This window comes from Triticum aestivum, chromosome 4A (genome assembly GCF_018294505.1).
Source record: "Triticum aestivum cultivar Chinese Spring chromosome 4A, IWGSC CS RefSeq v2.1, whole genome shotgun sequence".
NCBI classification, from domain to species: domain Eukaryota; kingdom Viridiplantae; phylum Streptophyta; class Magnoliopsida; order Poales; family Poaceae; genus Triticum; species Triticum aestivum.
Window position 1 is genome coordinate 16,847,501 of NC_057803.1, and position 21,702 is coordinate 16,869,202.

At 46.5% G+C, this 21,702-nt stretch overlaps 4 protein-coding genes across 7 annotated transcripts; 2 read left to right on the plus strand and 2 right to left on the minus strand.

Moving 5' to 3' along the window:
- Positions 1-233: 233 nt before the first annotated feature.
- LOC123081594 (probable carboxylesterase 15) lies at positions 234-1,486 on the minus strand. Its single transcript, XM_044504146.1, has one exon. The coding sequence runs from the start codon at positions 1,409-1,411 to the stop codon at positions 401-403; it is 1,011 nt and encodes a 336-aa protein (XP_044360081.1). The 5' UTR covers positions 1,412-1,486; the 3' UTR covers positions 234-400.
- Positions 1,487-7,186: 5,700 nt separating this feature from the next.
- On the plus strand, positions 7,187-10,742 carry LOC123084830 (probable myosin-binding protein 4). 2 transcript variants are annotated; one of them, XM_044506340.1, is made up of 4 exons: positions 7,187-7,425; positions 7,529-8,593; positions 8,673-9,626; positions 9,747-10,742. In XM_044506340.1, exons 2-4 carry the CDS (start codon positions 7,846-7,848, stop codon positions 10,352-10,354), a joined length of 2,310 nt encoding a protein of 769 aa, XP_044362275.1. In that variant the 5' UTR covers positions 7,187-7,425; positions 7,529-7,845; the 3' UTR covers positions 10,355-10,742. The 2 variants fall into 2 exon arrangements, with proteins under 2 accessions (XP_044362275.1, XP_044362274.1); XM_044506339.1 differs by having other exon boundaries at positions 8,673-10,742.
- Positions 10,743-11,550: 808 nt separating this feature from the next.
- On the minus strand, positions 11,551-14,561 carry LOC123084832 (fructokinase-1). Its single transcript, XM_044506341.1, has 5 exons — positions 14,231-14,561; positions 13,515-13,762; positions 13,108-13,399; positions 12,281-12,433; positions 11,551-12,170 (listed from the first exon to the last, which is right to left on the minus strand). The coding sequence occupies exons 1-5, from the start codon at positions 14,555-14,557 to the stop codon at positions 11,781-11,783; spliced, it is 1,410 nt and encodes a 469-aa protein (XP_044362276.1). The 5' UTR covers positions 14,558-14,561; the 3' UTR covers positions 11,551-11,780.
- A 1,368-nt stretch (positions 14,562-15,929) lies between these two features.
- On the plus strand, positions 15,930-20,844 carry LOC123084833 (transcription termination factor MTERF4, chloroplastic). 3 transcript variants are annotated; one of them, XR_006439425.1, is made up of 3 exons: positions 15,930-17,377; positions 20,324-20,411; positions 20,583-20,844. XR_006439425.1 is itself a non-coding variant. In XM_044506343.1 (3 exons), the coding sequence occupies exon 1, from the start codon at positions 16,238-16,240 to the stop codon at positions 17,363-17,365; it is 1,128 nt and encodes a 375-aa protein (XP_044362278.1). In that variant the 5' UTR covers positions 15,930-16,237; the 3' UTR covers positions 17,366-17,377; positions 19,598-19,633; positions 19,718-20,574. The 3 variants fall into 3 exon arrangements, 2 of the variants coding, with proteins under 2 accessions (XP_044362278.1, XP_044362277.1); XM_044506343.1 differs by lacking the exon at positions 20,583-20,844 and adding an exon at positions 19,598-19,633 and having other exon boundaries at positions 19,718-20,574; XM_044506342.1 differs by lacking the exon at positions 20,324-20,411.
- The last annotated feature ends 858 nt before the right edge of the window (positions 20,845-21,702 follow it).

A 21,702-nucleotide genomic window follows, 5' to 3' on the forward strand; every position in this document is an offset into this window, starting at 1 on the left:
GCGTCCATGTCCGGGTTTTTTCTCCGACGAAGTTACAAACCACCGCCGTCCTGCATCCCTCCACCACCGCCGTTCTTTCGCCCCCACCCCTTCCTTAAGATTGATGATGGGGCAGCCTGCCAGCGAGCTCCTTCCTTCCTTCGGCCTCCTTGACCCCAAACCGAAGTCAGACGACTGACATTTAGCAAATGTGGATTAGTTTCACCAGCTTTTGTATGCCCTAGCAATCAAGACCTTAATCCAATTATTCCTTGCCCAAAGGTAACGTGAACTATGCCGTTTTTATTCGCCATGGCAACGTGAGCTATGCTCAAGTCACTCAACCTCTCACCACATGCAAAGGTTTGAGAGAAATGCGGGAACAAACTGCGGGCTCATGTGTCCCTGTACAGACGAGCACTCAAGCCGGGCCGTCTCCATCCCGCTCAACGAAACGGCTGATGACTCGCACCAGCTCCCTGTCGGCCTCCGAAGCAGGATCCGCGCCGAAAAACCCGTGCTCCTGGCCGGCGAACACGGCGAGCTCCACGTCCTTCCCCATGGCCTTCATCCGCTCCGCGTACTCCACGTTCCTGTCCCTGAAGAGGTCGCGCTCCGCGGCGACGACGAGCATGCGGCCCACGCACGTTGGCTCCAAGCTCGGGCTGCCCGGCCCAAACGGGTTCACCAGCGGGTGGTCCCTGCTCGCTCCGGCGGGCATCCCGAGCCGGAAGAACCGGTCGAACATCTCCCGCGTCAGCCATGCGGTGTCCGGCGTGTCCAGCTCTGACTGCGTCGGCTCAGCCGAGAACAGCCCCGGCATGAGGAGGATGTACCCGGAGATGCTCGCGGCCGGCTCGAGCCCCGACGTGCCGAACCGGACGGCCATGTGGTGCGCCAGGCTGCCGCCGGCGGACACGCCCGAGACGAACACCCGGCGGGAGTCGGCCGAGCCGGCGAGCCACGAGTCGTCGGAGCCGGAGGTGAGCTGGTCGCGGAGCCATAGGAGGGCCGCGGCGGCGTCCTCGTGAGCGGCGGGGAGGCGGTGCTCTGGCGCGAGGCGGTAGTCGAAGGAGAGCACGACGGCGGGAAGCTCGGCGGCCAGGCGGAGGCAGACGGCGTGGTCCTTAGGCAAGGAGTAGGAGCCGAGGCAGAAGCCGCCGCCGTGAAAGTACACAAGCACGGGGTGCTTCCCGCCCTCTCCGTCGTCGGCCACGTCACGACGGTGCGGCCTGTACATGCGCAGCCCGAGGCCGCGGCCGGCGTCGTACACGGCGTCCTTCCACTGGACGCGGCCGTCGTTCACGTCAGCTGGTTGGAGTGGTGGCGGCCGGGAGCGGGCGACGGTGCCGTCGCTGAGCACCTGAAGTGCGCTCCCGAAGTCATCGACAACGTACGGCGCCGCCGCGTCCGCAGGAGAGGAAGACGACATTGATATATCCGTGGCGCCCTCTCTGAATTGTGGGTTTCCTGGTGCATGCGCTCTCTCGCGCGCGCGTAGGATGGCAATGGCCAATTTGGATTGACTAATAATCGATGGAGCTCTGCCGTAGGATTTATAATGTAGAGTAGCACTGTAGGTACATTGGTCTTTTCACACATTAAAAAATAGTTAATTATTAATATTATTATTATGAGAATATGCTTTTTTTCGAGAAAACTTTTAATCTATTCATCTTCTATCATGGCAGTACAACGAACACTAGAAATAATAAAAGTTACATCCAGATCCGTAGACCACCTAACGACGACTACAATCACTGAAACGAGGTGAAGACGTGCTGCCTCATCACCCCTCCCTCGCCGGAGTCGGGCACAACTTGTTGTAGTAGACAGTCGGGAAGTCGTCGTGCTAAGGCCCCGTAAGACCAACGCACCAGAACAACAACCGTCGCTGATGAAGAATAACGTAGATCGAAAGGATCCAACCTGAAGACGCACAAATATAGACGAACCACAACCAGATCCGAGCAAATCCACCGAGGATAAATCCGCCGGAGACACACCTCCACACGCCCACCAATGATACTAGACGCACTACCGGAACGGGGACTAGGCGGGGAGACCTTTATTCCATCTTCAGAGAGCCGTCGCCACCGTCTCGTCTTCCTGAGTAGGACATAAACCCTAACAAATCTTGAAGGAACCACTAACAACGGAACCCTCCCGTCGGCCCTTGCCAGGATCCACCGCGTCCCCATGGCCCTAGGGCCATCGGAGACGAGGCGGACCTGCAGCGAAGCCGGCGAGAGGCACGAACCCTAGCTTTTCTTGGAAGAGGAGGCGGGGGCTGGAAAGAGTTCCTGCGTTTATTATGCCAACTTTTATGAGAATATGCTTTTAGTCATATTAATTCAGGCCATCAAATTTGCATGAAGTTTATGTTAGAATTATGTGTCCTGCAACTATATTCAATTAACCTGAAATTGTTAAATATTCGGAATATCTCATTATGGAATTATACATGTATTTGTACATGGAATTGTTTCACATGTTCAGCATGGAATTATTACTTGCTGGAACATACTTAAGTTTTATATATACTTAAGAAAGCTGGTCGATTATCGGTGGAATACAATATATTATTTATATTGGAAAGACTACCCGGGTACACTGATGATTGGAAGGAGCTAGATCGTATAATTAGATTACAGCCTTAATGTTGATCTACATAATTAGAGGAATTTACACTCTATTATGACGCGTTGCTCACAAGCGCGTGCTCCGGGGACAAAACGGATAGAATCCGTTAAACAGACAAATATGATCGTGGTTGGTAGTTTGATCTGGACTCTATCCCGGAAACTAGTGGAAAAGACTAGGAATCTTATATTTGTATAAGAGGTGGACTCTTTGGAACGACAATATAAGAAGGTGCCTACTCTCTAGCCTCATATATGCGAATTGTGAGCGGTACCACGGATAAACGCAGAGGAATTAGGGGTAGACCGAAAATCCTAAATTTCTAACAGTTTATGCTTTGATTCCATTTATTAAATTTTAATGTGTCAACTACGAGCATCTTCCGAGAAAAAAAAGCTATGGGCATCCATCCAATCTAGCTGGTATGCGTGATTCTTTTCTTTCCATGTGTTTCATACCTTGGTTGCGCTCTTTTTGGCCATACATGTACTGAAATATCAATCAATCTCTCTGTGTGGATAGGAATGGCCAATGTCGACGACTAATCAATGGAGCTCTACCTTAGGATTTATAATTTAGCATTGTAGATACATTTTTCCTTTCACACGTTAAAAGAAGTGGTTAATTATTAATGTTGACCCTGCAATTTTTTATATTAATTTTGAATATATGCTTTTCAATCATATTAATTCACGCCATCCATTTGCATGAAGTTTATGCTACGATTCCATTTGAATTTTAAGTGTGTCAAGTATAAGCTTCTCCGAGGAAAAAAAAGATATGGCATCTAACCAATTTAGTCGGCATGGGTGATTCTTTTTTTTTCGCGCATGTTTCAGACCCATGTCAAACTCTCTTTGGGCATACATGCAGTGAAATATCAATCTCTACTAATAAGTGAAGTAGCACTGTAGGCACATTGGTCTTTTTCACATATTAAAAAGTGTTTAATTATTAATGTTGGATGCATGCTTTTCTTTTTCTTTTTTTGCGAGAGAAATTTCCAATCTATTCATCAACCATGACAGTACAGAGAACATAAGAGATAATAAAAATTACAACCAGATCTATGGACCACCTAGCGACGACTACAAGCACTGGAGCGAGCCGAAGGCACGCCATCGTCATCGCCCCTCCATCATCGAAGTCGGGCAAACCTTGTTGTAGTAGACAGTCGAAAAGTCGTCATGCTAAGGCCTCAAAGGACCAGCATGCCAGAGCAGCAACCATCGCCGATGAAGAGAGTTGTAGATTGGAAAAATCAAGCCTGAAACCACACGAACAGAGACGAACAAAAATTGGATCCAAATAGATCCATCGAAGATCAGTACCAACCGAATCCCATGAGATCCGACGAAGACACACCTCCACACATCCTCTGACGACGCTATTTGCACCATTCAATTTGTGTGAATCTTATTCTTTAATTCCATTTAAATTCATATTTGTCCGGAGAAGAGGAGGGCCACATTAATATATATGTGGCGCCCTCTCTGAATTGTATACAGGTTTCCTGGTGCACGCGCTCTCTTTTGTGCGCTCGTAAGATGGCAAAGGCCAAACATGGATGACTAATCAGTGGAGCTCTACTATAGGATTTTTAATAACGTTGCATTGTACCACATTGGTCTTTTCACACATTAAAAAAGGTTAATTATTAATTTTGAAAATATGCTTTTCAATCAAAGTAATTCACGCCGTCCAATTTGCGTGAAGTTTATGCTTTGATTCCATTTAATTTTAAATGTGTTAACTATGAGCATCTTCCGGGCAAAATAAAAAACTATGGGCATCTAACCAATTTAGCCGGTATGCGTGATTCTTTTTCTTCATGTATTCTAGACCCTTGTCACGCTCTTTTTAGCCATACATGTACTAAAATATCAATCAATCAATCAATCAATCAATCTCTCTACATGTCCCTATCCCAGGATAGCAATGTCATATGTCGATGACTAATTGATGGAGCTCTACCGTAGGATTTATAATTTAGCATTTTAGGTATGTTTTTCTTTTCACACATTAAAAAGTGGTTAATTATTAATTTTGACCCTGCAAATGTTTATATTAATTTTGAATATATGTTTTTCAATCAGATTAATTAATGCCATCCATTTGCATGAAGTTTATGCTATGATTCCATTTAAATCTACGTGTGTCAACTATGGGCATCTCCTAAAAAAACTATTGGCATCTAACCAATTTAGCTGGCACGTGTGATTAATATTTTTTCCAGGTGTTTCAGACCCGTGTCAAGCTCTCTTTGGGCCACACATGCAGTGAAATATCAAAATATCTCCCTCTCCCCACCTCTCTCTCCCCCTCCCTCCATCTCTCTCTTTCTCACTCTCTCTCTCTCACACACACACACATGATAGCAAACGACCAATGTCAATGACTAATCATTGGAGTAGCATTGTAGGCACAATGGTCTTTTACATGAAAAAGTGCTTATTATTAATTTCAAATATATGCTTTTCAATTGGATTAATTCACCCATCCAATTGGTGTGAAGCTTATGCTTTGATTCCATTCTAATTTAAATTTGTCAACTATTAGCATCTCCCGGGCAAAAAAGTTGCGGGCACCTAACCAATTTAGCCGGTATGCATGATTGTTTTTTCTGCATGTTCCGGGCCCATGTTGTGTTCTCTTGGGCCATACATGCACTGAAATATCCATCTCTCTCTTAGGATAGCAATGGCCAATGTCGAGGACTAATCAATGGAACTCTATCGTAGAATTTATAATAGAGTATTGTAGGCAGATTGGTCTTTTCACATATTGAAAAAAAAGTGGCCAATTATTAATTTTGAACATCTGCTATTCAATCAAACAAATCACACCATCCAATTTGCTTGAAGTTTATGTTTTGATTTCATTTAAATTTAAATGTGTCAACTATGAGCATCTCCTGGGGAAAAAGAAACTATTGGGCATCTAACCAATTTAGCTGGTATGTGTGATTTTTTCCACGTGTTTCAGATCTATGTAGCGCTCTCTTTGGCCATATATGCATTGAAATATAAATCGTTGATGACTCATCAATGGAGCCCTGCCGTAGGATTTATAATGTAGCATTGTAGGCACATTGTTCTTTTCTCAAGTTAAGAAAGTGGTTAAATATTAATTTTAAATAGTTGCTTTTCAGTAAGATTAATTCACATCATTCAATTTGTGTGAATTTTATGCTTTTGGTTCCATTTAAATTTAAATGTGTCGACTATGAGCATCTTTCGGGCAAAAAAACTATTGGGCATCTTGATTCTTTTTTCTTTTTGCGTGTTCCCACCCCTCCTCTCTCTCTCTCTCTCTCTCTCTCCCTGAGGATAGCAATGGCCAATGTCGATGACTAATCAATGGAGCTCTACCGGAGGATTTATAATGTAGGATTGTAAGCACATTGTTCTTTTGACACATTAAAACGGAAAGTGGTTAATTATTATTTTTGAATAGCTGCTTTTCAATCAGATTAATTCACGCACATCCAATTTGCGTGAAGCTCATGCTTTGGTTCCATTTAAATTTAAATGTGTCAACCATGGGCATCTCTTGGGCAAAAAAAAAGAGCTATGGGCATCTAACAAATTTAGCCGGTATGCATGATTATTATTTTCGCGTATACCATACCTGTGTCGTGCTCTCTTTGGCAATACATGCACCGAAAAATCGATCATTCTCTAGTTTTAGCTTTTATGGTATCACATCGAAGGTTGCAAAAAGTTTTTGAGAAATCACCGCCGGGCAAAGGCACATTAGCAGGTGTAGAAAGGCATGACTGCCACGAGAAGGTAGCTCCCTTGTTAGCCATCTTCTTAACCCGGTGAGTCTTTTGTGTAAGGTCTTCGATGATGAGGTGCAACCTGATAGAGTTGTGGTGATAGTTGTGGTCGAGAGTCATGGCGTTCCTATAGGCTTAAATCTTTCAAAGGATGTTGAGTAGCACCATTGGCCAAATACCTTCCGAGTGAGGCACCCGACAAACCCATAGGTTATGGAGGTGGAAGGGCAGATGACTGACGATCTCAGGGCGGAACCACTATAGCGTGAGGGTAGTGGTGCACTGCTCATGTGGTTAGATTTCTTGTGATGGAACCAGCCCATCAAGGTTCAAGTTCTAGATATTTTTCTAGATTTATTTCAGCATTTTCAGCGATGTTTGTTCAGTGGAAGGAGACTTTTCTGTCGACTACGATGGCGCCTGTGGTGACTTTGTCAATCTTAAAATATTGTATTGGTTTGGAGATGCTCGTAGAAATAATGTGTGTGTGCGCGTTTATAAAGATGAGTATGTGTGTGTGTATGTGGGCATGTATGAGTGATCGGAGTGTTTGGACGAATAAGAACCCATGGAGGGTGGAAGGACGAAAGCGGAGAACGGCGAGAGAGACGTGGGGGAGCGGGACAGGGAACTTTATATATTTTTTTAAGTTCTTTTTATTTATTATTCAGTACATATATAAATTTGCCGTCTTTTCTTGGCCATGGTAAGGTGAGGCTATGCTTAAATCTCTCACCCTCTCACCACATGCAAAGGTTAGAGAGAGAAATGCGGGGACAAACGGCGGGCGCGGGCACCCTGCTCCCTCTCTCCCCTCTCCAATCCTACGGAGAATGGGAGCGAGCCATTTTCCCTCCTGTTTACAACCAAGAACCAAGACTTCCTCCAAACCTCTTTGGGGATCTTTTCCCCGCATTTCTGGGCCTCCCGCCCGATCCCGCCATACGCCCCTCTCCCGCATCCGCCCGAGCTGTTGATCTGGAGAATCGCAGCTTCTTGATTTGAGATCCGCAGCAGCACCGGTATGTTCCGCTTCCCGATCACAATCTTGTTTGAATCTGCACGACATGCTGATGCTGTGCGTATGAGAACCCTGAATGGTAAATTGGTGCGATTTCTTTGCAGGATAGATTAGATCAAAAATCGAGGGTTCTTGCCACCAATCTGTATGTGCATTGGCGACTGGGGGAAAACCTGTTACTAGGCTGAGAGCATCGTGATTATTGCAGAAATTTGGCTCATCGGCAAAGTTTCGTTGGGAGAAAAGGTTCCATCTTATGGAACCTGATGTTGGCATGAGTAACCAAGGTTGCAGGACTGTTGTTTCCTCATTTACAATCTGGTGTGATCTGAGCATCTTTGTGCCGCACTAATGGGAGGTTCACAGGACAGGCCGGGCATTTGAGCAACCTACGTGCAAATTGTCGGTGCCCTGATCTTTCATGGCTGCGAAAGCTCGTGCGAGGCCGCGAGACTCTTGGCGGCGATTCTGGCTGGTGCTGGGCCATGCCTTGAGCGAGTGCTTCCTCATCGTAATGCTGCTTGTGGTCGCCGTGGTGTCGTATACCGCGACGAGGTTCGCGCGCATCTGCAGGATCCGGTCACCGTGCATGCTGTGCTCAAGATTGGACAAGGTTCTGCATGGCAAGGCCTGGTTCTCTGAGGAGCTGATTTGTGCAGCACACAGGGTGGAAATCGCGCGTTTATCTTATTGCCAGATTCACAGTAAGCTCGCACATTCTGATGATCTATGTGGAAAGTGCTTGCTTTCATGTTCTGGACCAGTTGGTAAGCCAGGTAACCCAACAAACATGAGCATTAAGGAGAAGGCGGGGCACACACACCGATGTTCTTGTTGTTCAGAGCCATTCACGAAGAGAGACAACGCGCACAAGTTATTTGAGGAGGTGAATGGCAGGTCTCAGAATGATGGAATGAGCAAAGTGAAGGAGAGAAGCATGGCCACGGCAAGCGTTGGGCATTCTTCGGATGAGGATTTTGATCAATTGCCTCACGGAGGTTACAGAAAGCTAAATGCCTGTCATGACTCTCAATCAGAGATTCATGTCTCAGATGATGATGTTGGCGGCTATGCAAAGCCTTATGAAGCTAAACGTCGAACCAGAGATCTCGACGAGCACTCGAAGGCTGTGCCTCAGCAAATTCGTCAGGAGCTTCCGAAAGAGAAAAGTATGTATCGTCTTCCAAAATGCTATAATCCTTATCTAACCCAAACTATTTCTGAGAATGTCAAATTTGTGAAATGTAGCTTTTCTGGTTGGTGTTGAGGAGGTCGGCGATTTAGAGGGTGTTTCACGAAGCCCTGACCAGGAAGCTGCAGAGGCTTTTGCTGCTTCTGCATCTAACGAGGCCCGCTCAACTACAAACCATTATATCAACCGCAACAGTAGCATGAAGAATGCTCCTGGTGGTAGAGGCAATCTTAGGTCTCCTCGATGGTCTGAAGTAATCTCCGCTAAGGAAACCAATTCAACAACACATGAAGAAGTGAAGACATTCATGTCCCAGTTGTCTTCTGCGCGAGGCCTCGATGGTCCTTGGAGTGAGGTGGCTGCTAGCCCCAGAATCAGCATACAGATTGATGAGTACAGTCAATCTGATGCCATTGATGGCAGACAGTTCCTTGATCTGGAACCATCTGATGTTCCAACTGAAGCTGAAGGTGAAATCTCCCCTGAGTCCCTGAAGAAGCAATGCGAGCTTAACAAGAAAAAACTAAGCATCCTTTATAAGGAGCTCGAGGCAGAACGGAGTGCTTCGTCTGTTGCAGCAAGTGAAGCGATGGCTATGATCAATAGGTTGCAAGTGGAAAAGGCTGCAATGCACATGGAGGCGCTGCAGTATCTCCGGATGATGGAAGAGCAGGCTGATCATGACCAAGAAGAAATTGGAAAGCTAAATGACTTGCTTACAGAAAGGGAGAAAGAAATGCTTGACCTGGAAGCTGAACTCGAAAGTTATGAGAGCAAGTTCCGCATCGAACCATTTGATCTCGGGAATTTTGACGCTGTTGATGGAGATATGGCACTCAGTGTCTTGGATAGCTCAGATTTTGTGAGGAATACCATCTTTGGTTTTGAAGATGAGAAGGCCAAAATTTTGGAATCCTTGAGCAGATTAGAGGAAACACTTGGCGTGCCTTACACAAATAGATTTGATTTGGGTGGCGCAAGTGACATCCTACAGAGTGGGTCACTGAGAGATCATCCAAGTGATGGGCCTGGCCAACATGTAGAGAACTCAGAATTGGAATGTGGGAGTTCACTATTGCCTCAGGAGCACATGAACGACGAATCACACTTGAACGATGACTCACTGAGAGATCATCCAAGTGATGGACCTGGCCAAGATCTAGAAAACTCAGAATTGGAATGTCAGAGTTCACTATTGCCTCAGGAACACATGAACGATGAATCACACTTGAAAGATGACTCAATGAGAGATCATCCAAGTGATGGGCCTGGCCAACATGTAGAAAACTCAGAATTGGAGTGTCGGAGTTCACTATTGCCTCAGGAAGACTTGAACGATGAATCACTAAGAGATCAGCCAAGTGATGGGCCTGGCCAATACGTACAAAACCCAGAACTGGAATGCCGAAGTTCACTGTTGCCGCAGGAAGACCTGAAAGATGAATCCGTCTCATTACAACGAAATGATGAAAATCAATCTGTTGAGAACCAAAAATATGTTGGCTCATGTTCGCGCTCAGATGATGATAAAATTAGTTCCGTGGAAAGCATTAAACAAGAAATTTCGCTCTTGAATAGTAGACTCATGGCACTTGAAGCAGATCAGAAGTTTCTCAAGCAGATATTGAGTTCTCTTAAATGTAGTAGTGATGGAGAACAATATGTGCAGGAGATAACTAGTCATTTGAGGGAGCTGCGAAGAATCGTTACCAAGCAGAGAGATAGGACAGCTCTATGAGCTCAAAATTATTCAGCATTCAGAAGGTAATAATAGGCCATAGTTGTAGCCCATCTGTTGGCAATGAGTTTGAGAACATGCTGTGGAAAAACAACGTATAGCTTATAGGATGTGTATCAGGATAGGTTGATGTTCAGGAGACCTTATGCATTGTATGAGGTCCAGCAAATGTATTGCAAATATCTTTTGAAATTATTAGCCTTAGGTTGATTCTTCCATCAAAGCGCCTCAGTCAATAATCTCACAGGACACATCTCACCAATTATCAGTGTAGTGTATGAACTTCCAGGCATTCAGTCACTTGGTGTTATATAATGTGATCCCTAGCATTACTCTACTCTCTTTTCTTGTAACCTACAGCAACAACTCGTTGAATCAGCGTGATCATTAGATCTTACACAGTTCCTCCATTGTGTGTCCTTAAGTAACCTCTGACCTTGTGTCATATCCAAATGGAACATATAGCACAAGTTACTGTTTTTTGGACTGGAAAGAAACAAGTAATTGTTCCAGCAGTGTCGAAATAACCGAAGGACTTGGTAGCGTCTCATGATGTTTATTGACATACTATTACATATTACAATGTGGAGATTCTTTTCCAGTCTCTATTTTCTTTGTCTGTCGACGTGTGTCGATCAGCGACAACACGCGAACTTCATGATGCCTAGTGCCTCCAGTTGGGAAGTACGGCAGTAATCTCTCTGTGGCCTTGCAAAACCTGGGATACGATGCATGCTTTTGTGTCGCGACGAGGCGACTGGGGAACAGGAGAAGGGACATGGAATGTGACTAGGCTGGAGGAGAAGTGGAACATCCTTGGAGCAGAAAATAGCACGAGCGCTTCGAACTTGTTCCCCGGGTTGACAGCCACAGTGGAGCAGTCATGCTTCCACCAGGGCCTCGGATTTCAGTTTGCACTACATGTAGGGAAGATCGCCATCCTGGGAGCTGAGGTAATCACCCAGTTGAAGTTCATCTTGTTCCCCTCATCGTCACACCGCGACAAGGGGGGCAAGCTTCAGACGAGTCGACAGCGCAGGCAGCACACACTGCATTTAGGGTTCGTCATCACTGTTTTGATAGTCAATCTCAGGATCTCAGTCCATGGTGTCATCGTAACTGAGACATAACCGTAGTTAGGGCAAAGATAGACGGCCACTGCACAGTTATCAAAAGATCACACGAAGAAAGGGGGAAACTACCAAAATCACCTCTCTTTTTTTTATCAAATCATCATATGGAAGATGACTTCGCACCACACTTGCCACTTGGTAAAATCACATTCTCATCAACAAAAGGCTTTCAAAGAAGCCTGGGCTTCGAACTATCGTTCATCACCTGAGAGCAGCATGATGAACCAGTAAAAATAAAAAAGAATCTATACGGATTTAAAAAAAAATACAACAATCTACTACTCAGCATGGCATCAAGCCTGGACGGTGCTTCGCTCCGGTGCCACCTCTAGCATCGACAAAAGGTCGGAAACCACACCGCTAACAGGGACAACATTCACAAAGCGCTCACTGGAACCATTGACTGGCGTCTTGGACAGGACTGAAACTTCAGGACAGACTGAGCATCCTTCAACCAACTCAGTCCATGTTTTTCCTTCCTCGTTGAGATCGGATTCTCTCAAGAGATTCAGTACTTTATCTAGGTGAGCGACATTCCTGCCTGCTCCACATCCAGTGGCGGTCGCAGCACCGACTGCATTTGCTAGTACTAGTGTGCTAATCGCCGACAAGCCGTGGAGGAACCCGAAAGCTATAGCAGCAGTGAAGCTATCTCCGCATCCAACCGTGTCCACAACGCGGATCTATGGAAATACAAAGCATGGTGAATACCAAAAATATGACAATTCAGGAAAAAATAACTTCCATTACTTGTGCCAAGAGTACAAAGATCCTTCGTCAGCACAGCAAGTACCTTAAAAGAAGGTGCACATGAAACAGCGCTTTCGGTGATCAGGATTGATCCCTTAGAACCCATTTTGATGACAACCCATTTTGTCCGGGTTCCTCTTCTTAGCAATTCTTGCCCTGCCTGAATTGGGTTTCCGATGTTGGTTAGGGACTCAGCCTGTCAAAGCAATAAACAGGAAGTGGTGAGAAATGAGGCGAGAAAATGCTAGAATAAGTACAGCACACTCAGGCACTGTCCTCTAAGCCAGGTTAAATTCAGCAAATAAAATTCTTCAGAAAAGCAGTTGATGTTTGCCAGTGGAGTATCTCTCAATCTTATTTCAGGATAAGTGTTTTGCATTTTATTTAATTATTGGAAAAGGCAAATATTCAGAGAAAAGTTCAATGTGCCAAATAGAAAATCGTTTTCGTTGGAAAGATAGGCACGACCCATATAGTACTGATCATTGACAGTTACACATGGAATCACATGTATGAAGACAATCTGGAAGAGTGAACGCAAAAAGGAATCTGGAACATATGCTGTTTGATTTGTTTTTACCAGAGAAGTCCATCAAGCAAATGAATGTGACTACAAGATATCTATTGCGCTGGATATATATGATCGCTCTTCTGTAAACAGAAGTAACACCAACTTTCAGGAAGGCATGCAAAGCTGCTTCAGTGATAAAGGTTTATGAAGGCAGCCAAATCAGCACAGAACTTGAATATAAAATGGGTGATAACTCGGATATAACCGTGTGCACAAGCAGCATACATAACCAAATAGTAAATCAGCCATAATCCTGCAAACCCATCCAACTTCAGGGCTTATAATATGGGTGAACTAACCTCATCTGCCGTCAAAAGGAGAACATCGCTGAGCCTCAGAGCGTGCTCAAGCGCTCTCTGTTCATCCAGGTTCCCATGTAAGAGAGACCTTCCACGAGGCCCAGGATCAAAGAATACTGATGTTCCCGCATCAATCGCACAATCAATAGCAGATGCGATCACATCAGGGGAAAATTCATCAAAAGCATATCCATTGCTAAACAATATTTTAGAGTGATGAATGGCTATCTTGGTTTCTGCTGGAAGTTTACGTATCCAACTGAAAGCTGGCTCTTTACTAAAGTCTGCACGGCTGAATTTGCAAAGAAGGAAAGACCAGTAAATATGAAGTAAAAAAACACGTAAATCATACGAGCAAGAATATTGGCTAATCTATTTAATATAATAGGGGGTGCATGAGAACTGACCTGCAGAATCCATGCCTCTGGAATGGATCTACAAGAACCCAGCATAGAAGCGTCTCATAGGCATGTCGACATGCAGTAACATCAGCATTTTCAAGCATCCCGACAACACTAATTCCTTCTGCCTCGAGCACATCAAGAAGAAACTTTCCATAAACCTCCTCTCCAACATGCCCCAGTGTGGAGCAGCGAAGCCCCAGCCTAGCTGCAGCGAATGCCAAGTTGCAGTTCCCACCAGCCTCCCAATATTTCTGTTCAGTTGATAAAGACATAATCAGAACAGCTAAAACGAATGGATGTTGCATAATAAAACAACAACTACTGATGAATCATGAACCTCAGCAGTTCTGACACCTACAATTTTCATCGCACGCTCACATTTCCCTTCACAATACAACAATAATCAGGCAAAGATAGTATGTGTACAGTTTTATATCTCAGTAAAAGCCCCCACTCCCCTCCATCCACACAGTTTACAGGCAGATATAATTAAGCAAGAAGGCTGTAAAATTTAGCGATGGCAGCATGAGCATACCCTAAATTGTAACGGAAGGTAAAGCCATGACAATTCTCGCCCGATAGCATTTCTAACGGCAAATCATAACGACTGATCAGCAGATGAGCCCTAGACTATTAAGTATCAACTACCGCGGAACAGTTAGGGGGCGAATACAGAGGATTCCCGCACCGCAACAAGCGAACGGGGGCTGGGGCTCGACCTGGTCGGGCGGCGAGGCGGCGAGGCCCTCCATGTAGGCCAGGCGCTCGTCGCGGTGCGCGGGCGGGAGGCAGGGCACGCTGAGCACGACGTCGACGCAGAGGTTGCCGAGCGTGGCGAGATCCGTCTGCTTCGCCTCCCCGCCCTCCTGCGGCGGGCGCCTCCTGGCCTCGTTGACCGCGGCGGCGACGGCGGCGCGCGGCCGGACGCCCCCGCCGGCGACGCGGCGGCGGGGAGGGAGGTGCGGGAAGGGCTGCGGCGGGTGGCGCCGCGCGAGGGGGAGCGGGGCCCGGGAGGCGGTGGCGGGGTTTAGGGTTTGGAGGGCCATCGGAGAGGGGAATGGGGGGGGGGGGGGGGGGGGGGGGGGGGAGGTGCGGAGGCGGGCCGGGGAGGAGATGGGGCGGGAGGGAATCGCAAAATTGGAAGGTGAGCTGAGAGAGGGATGCGATCGCGTGAATGGAACGGCTCAAAGTTGCATCATCGGTGTGGGAATTCTCTCTTGGTTATCCGAATCTATTCGATTAGGGAAAGCAGTTGCAATATTCCTCAGCAACTCGGAAAACTTGTACAGGTGGAAGAAGAAAACAAAATTGTGGTGGAGTGAAGAGCATTAAATTCTGACGGAAATTTACGAATAAAGCGAAGGATCGCAAAAGTATATGATATTTGTAAACGTGTGAAGACAAGAAAGTGATCGAATGGGTGTTCGAATGTCATTCCCTTCCCATGCTTCGGCGATGACCCACAGGGGTGCCGTTCTACCCGCCCCCGTCGACGAGACCATGTGCCTCTTCTGCCTCCATCTGTCACGACGTCGAAGGGTGGGGCGAAGAACCCCCGATGCTTCGTTTTAGTGGTAAATTTAGGAATAAGTTTAGTGTGTGTTGTCTTTGGTGTTTGATGGTGAGATGATGACGTTGTCGTTGGCGTGGAACAGATCTTGTCCTTCTCGTCTTGGTTCCGACGATACTTCATGTTGTCATTGGAAGGCAACGGGGTGTGTGTGCGGGGGGGGGGGGGGGGGGGGGGGGGGGGGTGCTGGTGGAGTGTCCCCATTTTTTATTGTTCGTATCCGATCTCTTTTGAGCAGATATTTCTTGCCGGTGTTACCTTGCTGAGCCGAGGACGTGGATGTGTCTTGATCCTACAGCTTTTAATTTTGTTAGGTGAAGGATGGCAACTCGAACTTGTTGCAGGAGCATGTGAGGTTTGTGTTCCCTATGTTTTCTTTTTTTACATGAAAAGGATAATGGGGTTATATTGTAGGTTAAGACTGAGTGTCCGTTCTATTTTTTGTTGTTGTTGTTTTCGACGTTTTGCATACTAAAACATCTAACTAATTTTTTTTAGAGGAAACATCTAACTAGGTGCTAGAAGAAAATGTGAAGCTAACATTTCTCATTAAGATATTCTTTGGCGATTTGAAAGAAACGCCTAATGAACTAGTTAAAAGGCATTGTGAACAACCCTAAATATCTGTCGGCTTGTAATGTCGTTCAAAGAATATCTAATGTATCAAATGCTATAGAGTACTCTAATTTTCTTTTTTGCAGAGGTTCATGGAAAATAAACCGGATCTGTGATCCACACTAAAAATGATTAAAACGCCGCATCTTTTTTTTTGTGTTCCAAATTTCCTTCTATGTTGCGATAGATACCATTTCAAAATCAGTTGAAAAGAAAACATTTCAAACCCCTCTTCCCCCAGAATCCCCAATCTCTCTCCCCGTCACCCGCCGCCCGCGTCGTCTCTCCCGGCGACGACGTGCCGGCCTCTCCTCTCCTCCCAAGCTCCCCAGCCGACCACCCCGCCCGCCCCTGACTTCCTCTTTCCCGCGCTTCTCCCTCCCACAGCCACCGCCGCTCGAGCTGCCACGCCAGCCGCAGCGGCTACAGCCCTCCCCTCTGCTCCCACCGCCGTCGAGGGTGCCCCCGCGGCGCTCCAGTCGCCGCCGTGATCCGCAGCAGGCCACGCGCAGTCGAAACCCATCGGAATCCCCGCGCCGCCATGCTTCGCCTCCAAAGCTGCATCGCCTCCCATCTCCTCTCGTCTCCATCCGCCCATCTCCGCCGCCTCCTCTCCGCGGCCGCGCCCGCCGTTTCCCCGAGCACGGGATTCGCTGCGGAGGAGTACCTCGTCGCCACCTGCGGCCTCACCCGAGCGCAGGCCCTCAAGGCTTTCCCGAAGGTCTCCCACCTCAAGTCCCCCTCCAATCCCGACGCCGTCCTCGCCTTCCTCGGCGGCCTCGGCCTCTCCAGAGCCGACGTCGCCGCCGCCGTCGCCAAGGACCCCAGGCTACTCTGCGCCCGCGTGGAGAGTACTCTGGCCCCCAACTTCGCTGCGCTCAGCGGCATCGGGCTGTCGCGCTCCGAGATCGTGCGCCTCCTCCGCTTGCGCTGCAGATCTGTCGTCTCCAAGCTGCAGTACTACCTGACCCTCTTCGGCTCCTCCGAGGCCTTCCTTCAGGCGCTGAAGTTCAACTGCAACCTCCTCACACACAGCATCGAGAGTGCGGTCGAGCCCAATGTAGCGTTGCTGCGGGAGTGCGGGCTGGGTGATCGCGACATTGCCAAGCTATGCGTTGGTATGCCATGGCTGCTGACTGCCAACCCAGAATGCATCGGATCAATGGTTGCTCGCGCCGACGGTCTTGGCGTGAGCCGGGAATCTCCCATGTTCAGGCACGCGATGCATGCTGTTGCATTCCACAGCGAGGAGAAGATTGCTGCCAAAATGGAGTACCTGAAAAAGACGCTCAGGTGGTCGGATGCTGAGGTGCGCATTGCTTTGTCCAAGTCTCCAATGATGCTGAGGAGTTCTGAGGGCATGGTGCAGCGCATGTCAGAGTTCCTCTACTCTGAGATGGGGTTGGAACCAGCATACATTGCTCATCGTCCGGCAATGCTCGCTTACAGTCTGGAGCGCCGGATCAGACCCAGGTACTACGTTGTTAAGTATCTTAAGGAAAATGGATTGGTAAGTCGTGACCGGGACTACTATTCCGCACTCACGCCGTCCGAGATGGTATTCTTGGAGAAGTACATATGCCCTCACAAGCAAGCTGCGCCGTACCTTGCTGAAGACTATGATGATGCTTGCAGAGGACAAGTGCCCGATAGGTTCAGATTTGCATGAACCAAGAACAAGGTATTCAAATTTTGATGCTTACTGTACCACATATTCCAATCGCTGTCCTTAATTCATTTGTTCTTGCCTAGCTAACTGTTGGTTGTCACATGCTGGAGCTGCTAACACTTGATGAATCTAGTAATTAGGTTCATGAGTCCTAGTATGTGGTTTGGCCATGTCATCACTTAATAAAGAAGAAATCATGGCATGTTATGAGCTTGTTCATTCTTATGTCATGTTGGCAAACATAGTGAAAGTAAGGGTGTGAGATCAGGTCATTTTGGAGATGCATTGAAATCTCAGCGAGTAGTATATCTGCACTCTTGATATCATTCCATGAAGAAAGGCCCTCAGTTTGGCCATGGAAATGATACAAGATAGTCCAATTTGAAATGAACTCGTAAAATTTCCCTTTGAATGACAAGTCTGGACCCTTCTTTAAACAATTCCGGACTTGTTGATGGCCACAATATGTTAATCACTGCTGACTGCCGAGGATGCAGTTTTGATCTGGTTGTTGGTTCCTTGCTCTAGTTCTTGTAAGCTGAAAATACCCGATCTTTCCGCAGCATCTTTGTTTGAACATATTAAGGGCCAGTTCTTTTGTGGCTTCTACCAGCTTATGGCAGAAATAAGCTAGAAGCCCAAAAGAACTCGTTTTGAGAAGCTGGCTCAACTTATTTCCACCGCTAGTTTCTTCACGATGGAAAAAAGCTGGGGGCAGAGTAGCTTCCCGCAGCTTATGACTTAAAACTGAAGGGGTATACCAAAATGGCACTGTTGTTCGCTCAAATTACAAAGGAAATACCCCTCCCAGGTCCCAGCCCGCGTCACCCGACCCGACCCCCCGCAGAAAGGAAACCCGTCGCCTCGCTCGATCCCCTCTCGCTCTCGCGCGCCGCGAAGGCTAGGGTTCCTCGCCGCCGCCGCCACCGCCGGTCCCTGGGCTCCTCGTCGCGGCTAGCTCCGGCCACATGGAAGGTGAGTAGGAGCCTATCTTCCGCCGCTTCTCTGTCCTCTGGCGCGGCTCCTCCCTCGCAACAGCTCCTGGTCGGTCCGGCCAGGGCACCACTCCGGCGGACGGCGCCCCACTCCGGAGCACCGAGGCGCGTCGCAGCTGGCCGGGAGCCCGAGCCAGATCAGCCGTCGCCAAGGCCCTGGTTGTGCGCCCCTGCTGTTCCCCTTCCATACTATTCAAGGGTATTACAGACTATTCACCTGACAGATGAGGAAATAAGCTAAATGAAAGGAAGTGAAAAGAACTGGATAGCTTATTTTCATGGGCTTATTTCCACAACAGCTTATCTGTGACTTATTTCTAGAGTAGCTTATTTCCACAGCGGCACTCAAAAGAACTGGCCCTAACTGTTGTGAAAGTAATTCACGATTCAATAGTTTCTATCAAGCCCCCCCCCCCCCCCCCCCCCCCCTTTTTTTTTTCTCCTACATTTCTGAATGGCTAGGCTGATGCTTTCAGTTCTAGGCACAAAATTGATCTGAAAACTAAATAATGCAGTAATACAATTTCTGTATATGGCCTACTATCTCCCCCCAATACTATGGCTGGTAAAGAGTAAGCCTCCTTTGATCTGCACCAATCAAAGGGCTACATGTGTTCCTTTTTTATGGCCAGCAATGCAACAGGTATGAACGAAGTTATGTTGCTAATATGTTATACCATGGTATAAGCCCAGCAAATGGTTAGAACATTTACCCTTGGTGTTCACCGTAGTATCCAATCTGCCTACATTGATCTCAGGTGTTACATTCACAGGCTATAGCTTTATGCAAACAGAATTAGGCAGTAACATATGCAAGTTGGCTCCTCTAGATGGCATCTGTCCTGTTTTCAGTGTAGTAAAAATATATCTCCACAACCATATCAAGCTTGTACCGCGTCACTTTGTACTAAACTTGTTAAAGCCGGATGTGATACTGGACAGTATGAATTATCAGCTATCTAGAATTTTTCTGTCAGATTGCAAAATCTAGCTGCATATTTAACAAATTTTTAGCTTCCATCTGAACTAGAATTCCTGTTTTCATCTAGGCATGAAATGTCACAATCTTCTGCTATTTCTTAGCATACAAGATGTCAACAAAATTATATGAAAGTGTTTCTTCTCTGCCAAATCGAATTTCTTCATATATGATAGTTGTTTGATCTACTTTAGATAATGGTCCACTTATTCAGTAGGTAATCATAGTTGAATTTATCATTTACATCTCCTTTCGCAGGCCACTGTTGTTGTGTAGCAAGATCCTCCTCCTTGCTACTCCCTCCGTTCCAAAATAGATGACCTAACTTTACACTAAAGTTAGTGTAAAGTTGGGTCATCTATTTTGGAACGGAGGGAGTATATAGGAGTATTAGCATTCTCTTAATCTTTGAGTGTTTTTAATCTGTGGGCATGCACCTGCAATACCTCATGACAAGTGATGTGATCCCTTTGAGTAGGTACTGCTTTTCTTATATTTATATAGTTTCATGTGCACATTGAGGGTTATGCCCTTTTTGTGCTGTTATCAGACTGTGGCTGTATACCTTTTGAAATCGTGAGCACCTGGTGCATTACGAGTCAAACTCTTAATAATCTAATTATACTAGGAGAGGTTGTTATTCCTTTCTGTCTCCGATCATAGTTAAGAACAACTTTATTTGGAGGCACTTGAACATGGTTTAGAGCAATGATTACGTGGCAAGATTGCATCTTGGCTGTCCATCAGTTAGACTCGTCACCAGTATAGATTGTTGATATCAATGGATGTGTTCGTAGTATATAAATAATTGTTTTTGTTAAACAGTAGTACTCCATTGTCATGCATATTTTTGCCATTTAGACCTCACAGTTTCATCAGAATTCGATGTTGTATGGTTCTTCTTTCTGAATTGAATTGTATTACGCTTTACCTTTTCTCGCAGGAAATTACTAATTCTGCACTGACATTTCAATTCAATCCCAGGTTTCCCGTTTGTCTATTAAAAGTGTTCCTTTATCCTTATCAGTGTGCCAGCTCATACACCGTACCGAGCCCGTCTCTGTTGTACTTCGTAAGAATGAGCTATATACTGACTACCTCTTGACCTTGTGTTGGCATAGCAGAGTACTCATGGATGGGCAAGAACACACCTCTAATAAGATGTTTGATGCAGCAGTAGTGTTTTTTTTTTAAGTCTGCAAAAATGTGCATCTTCTCATAAAGCCTCCGCAACTTCTTGCAGGCCGGGTACTGGTATATGGAACTCGGATGTCAGGTTAGATATCATAAGCGTTGCAATGCCTTCCAACAATAATGATGGTGTTCCACGTCTCCAAGTCCGACCAGGGAGGCGCCGCTCGAGTCGAATACCTAGGAAACTGTAAACCCTGTCCGCCATTTGTGCGGATCCCAGGCTTGTAAATGTGGAAAATTTGGCTGAATTATTGACTCCCGGTTGGTTAAAACAGAACCAGAGTCGTTCCCCTGCACTTGACAGGTTTTTCTCCCGTACTGATCTGAGTTTGGACGGACCAACCACGTATCTGGAACGATCCCAAACACCCGCCGTCGTCGGGGAGCTGCCACGGCTAGCCGCCGGCCGCCCGGCCGGCTGGCAAGAGGCCTCGAACCTGGCTGTAGCGGACATTGACATGCTTGTGTAGACTGATATTCGTTCATTCATTTGCTCCCGGTTCGTTTGTACAAGAGCTCCCATGCGAAAACCGGAGCCTTGGAAGCTAATAGCAGAGCTGATCACATTCTAGTGCTATCGTAGTGAATAATAAACTTCAATAAAACGTAGACGTGAGGTCTTGTAACCGAGCTGATTAGTTTATTAATTAACGGGTCAACCTGTGCAGAAAGATTTCCACGGCATGCCGAGGACTTTGCTTCCACTTTGAGCTCGTTGTTCAGGTCCATTTGTTGCACTTCGATAGGCCAGCATTTGCCGATCGTTCAAGGTCATCTCTTTGACATCTCGCGCGCCGTTGGTAACTGAATATCGCTAGTAAAAAGCATGATGTCTGAATTCCTCGGACAAGCGTGAACAGTCTAGTTCAATTCAACCTGAACGACATGTTCTTTGTTTATTCAAAATATGTAGGCAGTCAAGTTCTTTTGGCCCAAAATACTAGTACTCTACACGTCTCAAACAACGTACGGACTGCATGCAGAGACCTGAGAACTTTTTTTGTCTTGTTTCCTACTCCGTGTAAAATATAAGACATTTTTGTAGGCTAGTTTATCCTAAAAAAGGTCTTATATTTTGATATTGGGGCAGTATTTTTTTCTGAAAAAAAAACGTTTATGCTAGCCACGTTATTCGTGGCATTGGCACGAGACACATTTCTAACAAATAT

What these genes read in the sequence shown, in the direction of transcription:
- LOC123081594 (XM_044504146.1), bottom strand. Translation starts at nt 1,411, where the DNA reads ATGTCGTCTTCCTCTCCTGCGGACGCGGCGGCGCCGTACGTTGTCGAT.
- LOC123084833 (XM_044506342.1), top strand. Translation starts at nt 16,238, where the DNA reads ATGCTTCGCCTCCAAAGCTGCATCGCCTCCCATCTCCTCTCGTCTCCA.
- LOC123084830 (XM_044506339.1), top strand. Translation starts at nt 7,846, where the DNA reads ATGGCTGCGAAAGCTCGTGCGAGGCCGCGAGACTCTTGGCGGCGATTC. An exon ending in GGAGCTTCCGAAAGAGAAAA is followed by an intron (nt 8,594 to 8,672) that starts GTATGTATCGTC and finishes TGTGAAATGTAG; the next exon opens with CTTTTCTGGTTGGTGTTGAG.
- LOC123084832 (XM_044506341.1), bottom strand. Translation starts at nt 14,557, where the DNA reads ATGGCCCTCCAAACCCTAAACCCCGCCACCGCCTCCCGGGCCCCGCTC. An exon ending in CCGCCTCGCCGCCCGACCAG is followed by an intron (nt 13,763 to 14,230) that starts GTCGAGCCCCAG and finishes TCAACTGAACAG; the next exon opens with AAATATTGGGAGGCTGGTGG. An exon ending in CATGTGCACCTTCTTTTAAG is followed by an intron (nt 12,171 to 12,280) that starts GTACTTGCTGTG and finishes GTATTTCCATAG; the next exon opens with ATCCGCGTTGTGGACACGGT.